Source organism: Orycteropus afer, unplaced genomic scaffold (genome assembly GCF_000298275.1).
Source record: "Orycteropus afer afer isolate SDZICR_OR568_19922 unplaced genomic scaffold, OryAfe1.0 scaffold00120, whole genome shotgun sequence".
NCBI lineage: Eukaryota > Metazoa > Chordata > Mammalia > Tubulidentata > Orycteropodidae > Orycteropus > Orycteropus afer.
In genome coordinates this window covers 7,807,269-7,809,421 of record NW_006921707.1, presented here as the reverse complement: position 1 = coordinate 7,809,421, position 2,153 = coordinate 7,807,269, and the positions used below count along the sequence as shown (strand labels likewise).

Genomic DNA, 2,153 nt, shown 5'->3' with positions numbered 1-2,153 from the left:
AGGTTGGGCAATCCTACTTCCGTAGTGATACTGCCTCGGAAACCCAAGGAGGGGTCACTATGAGTCGGGGTCGACTCGACGGCACATAACAACAACAACAACAACAACATGGGACAGTTCTACTCTATCCTGTAGGGTTGCTTTGAGTTGGAATAGACTCAATGGCAATGGGAAGGAAAGGGTAGGGAATTTTTTTCCAGTGCACACAAAGATGCCATAGGGCTGGCTACAAGTCTCTTGGACCTTAATGATCAGCCTTAGGCATTTCATTTCTTAGGCATAATCTCTTTGCCCTCTAAGCATACTTGCTGTAGTACACCTCCACATCTACTTCAGTAATTCTTCAACCTCACTAAGACCCTGCACCATTTGAGCCTACTACTTTCTATCAGTCACCAATCCTCATGACTTACCCAGCTTAGATTCCATAGTTTATTGTTAAAATCACTGCTGTGCAAATACTCTCAACTGTGCCAGCCGTTTCTCCCTGTCTTGTATTTGTTCAGAAAGCCTCAACCCTGGTTAAACCCAACTCTGCCTACTCCATGCATGCTACTATGCAGCTCAGCTTCCATGGTCACTCCTTGGCAAAACTCCCAACTTCTTTGCCTCGCTCTCTCTGTTTTTCTTACTTTGCTGTTGTTGTTAGTTGCTGTTGAGTCAGCTCCAGCTTATGGTGACCTTATGTGTAACAGAACAAAATATTGCCCAGTCGTGCACCATCCTGACAGTCTGGTATATTTGAGCTCATTGCTGCAGCCACCATGTTAGTGCATCTCATTTAAGGTTACTCTCGTTTTCGCTGATCCTCTGCTTCACAAAGGCCCGATCATGCTTCTCCTGGAGCAGCTGAACTTTGCTAGAGAGAAACACAGAATTATCCTCATCTCCTTTTAAATTCATGACTCCACATTAAAAAAAAAAAATGTCTTTAACAGCTCCTAGAATCCTATTCTACTTCCTTATGATTTTTTTCAACTCTCCAAAAGGATTATTTCATACCCTGTCTTCTATTTTCAAATCCTTTTTACTGTCATCCCTCCTCCAATACTTACCCACTTGTCCATTATATTCGGCCTCACTGACTTTGCTTCTGTTTTCAAACAAGCCATGCTTGGCCCTGCCTTAGAATCTTTGCACACCCTTCCTCCAGATCTTTACATGTCTGGTTTCCTCTTGTCATTCAGTTCAAATGTCACCTCAGAAACACCTCTCCTCACAAATGAGGAAAGTAAGCTTAGAAGAAGTATATGTAGCCAGGGAGTGGCAAACACCAAGCTAGACCTCACATAGCACCTTCTCCCCGCAGTGGCCACTCAGTTTCACTTGGCCATTAATATATCAATCCAGTTTAAACTCTGTTTGTCATCATATCATTATCTGCTTCTGGTTTATTTATTTATCATTTCTGTTTTTCATTTATCTCCCAAACTCCCTGTACTCCCTAAGTACAGGAACCTTATGTGCATAGTTCACTTCCGTATTATTTTTAATCTATAATTAGACTCACCTAAATTGTGTGATAGGACCTTTAAAGATTTCGTTAGAAATGTTCATATGTACTGTTTCAGAGAAAATAGATACCAAGCAAAATGCCAAAATAGTTTCTCTCAGGTTTATTATTGTAACTGGAGGTACCAAATTGTGAAAATAAGTATTTCCACAGATTTTTCTTTTTTTAATTTTTATTGTGATTTGGGTGAAAGTTTACAGAGTAAATTCATTTTCCATACAGCAGTTCATACACATTTTGTCCTGTGACATTGACTGCAATTTCCCACAATGTAACAGCTCTCTTCCCACTTCCTCCCCATAGTTACCTCTTCCTTGTGTCCTTTTCTCCATGCATTCCTGACCCCCAAGCTGTCTCCCTGTGCATACACAGCCCTTCTGTTCTCCCATGATTGATCTCTCCAAGGAGTGGATCTACTTAATGTTAATGTTCAGCCCATATGCCTATCTGTTATTTGGCTGGAAGCCACAGGAGTATGTTCAATTCCAGACCCTGAAGAGTATTTAGGGGCCATAGTCTCAAGGAGCTCTGGTAGCATAGTGCCTAAGGCACTTGACTGCAACCAGAAGATTGGCGGTTCAAACCCACCATCCACTCCTCAGAAGGAAGATGGGGCAATCTACTTCTGTAGTGATACTGC

At 41.8% G+C, this 2,153-nt stretch overlaps 1 protein-coding gene across 1 annotated transcript in view; it reads left to right on the top strand.

Moving 5' to 3' along the window:
- Nucleotides 1–2,153, top strand: part of SLC10A7 (solute carrier family 10 member 7) — a 427,489-nt gene that overhangs the window by 376,296 nt on the left and 49,040 nt on the right. The window contains exon 8 of the mRNA XM_007944113.1: nt 1,886–1,892. Coding sequence (XP_007942304.1) covers nt 1,886–1,892 — 7 coding nt within the window. The remainder of the gene's footprint in view (nt 1–1,885; nt 1,893–2,153) is intronic.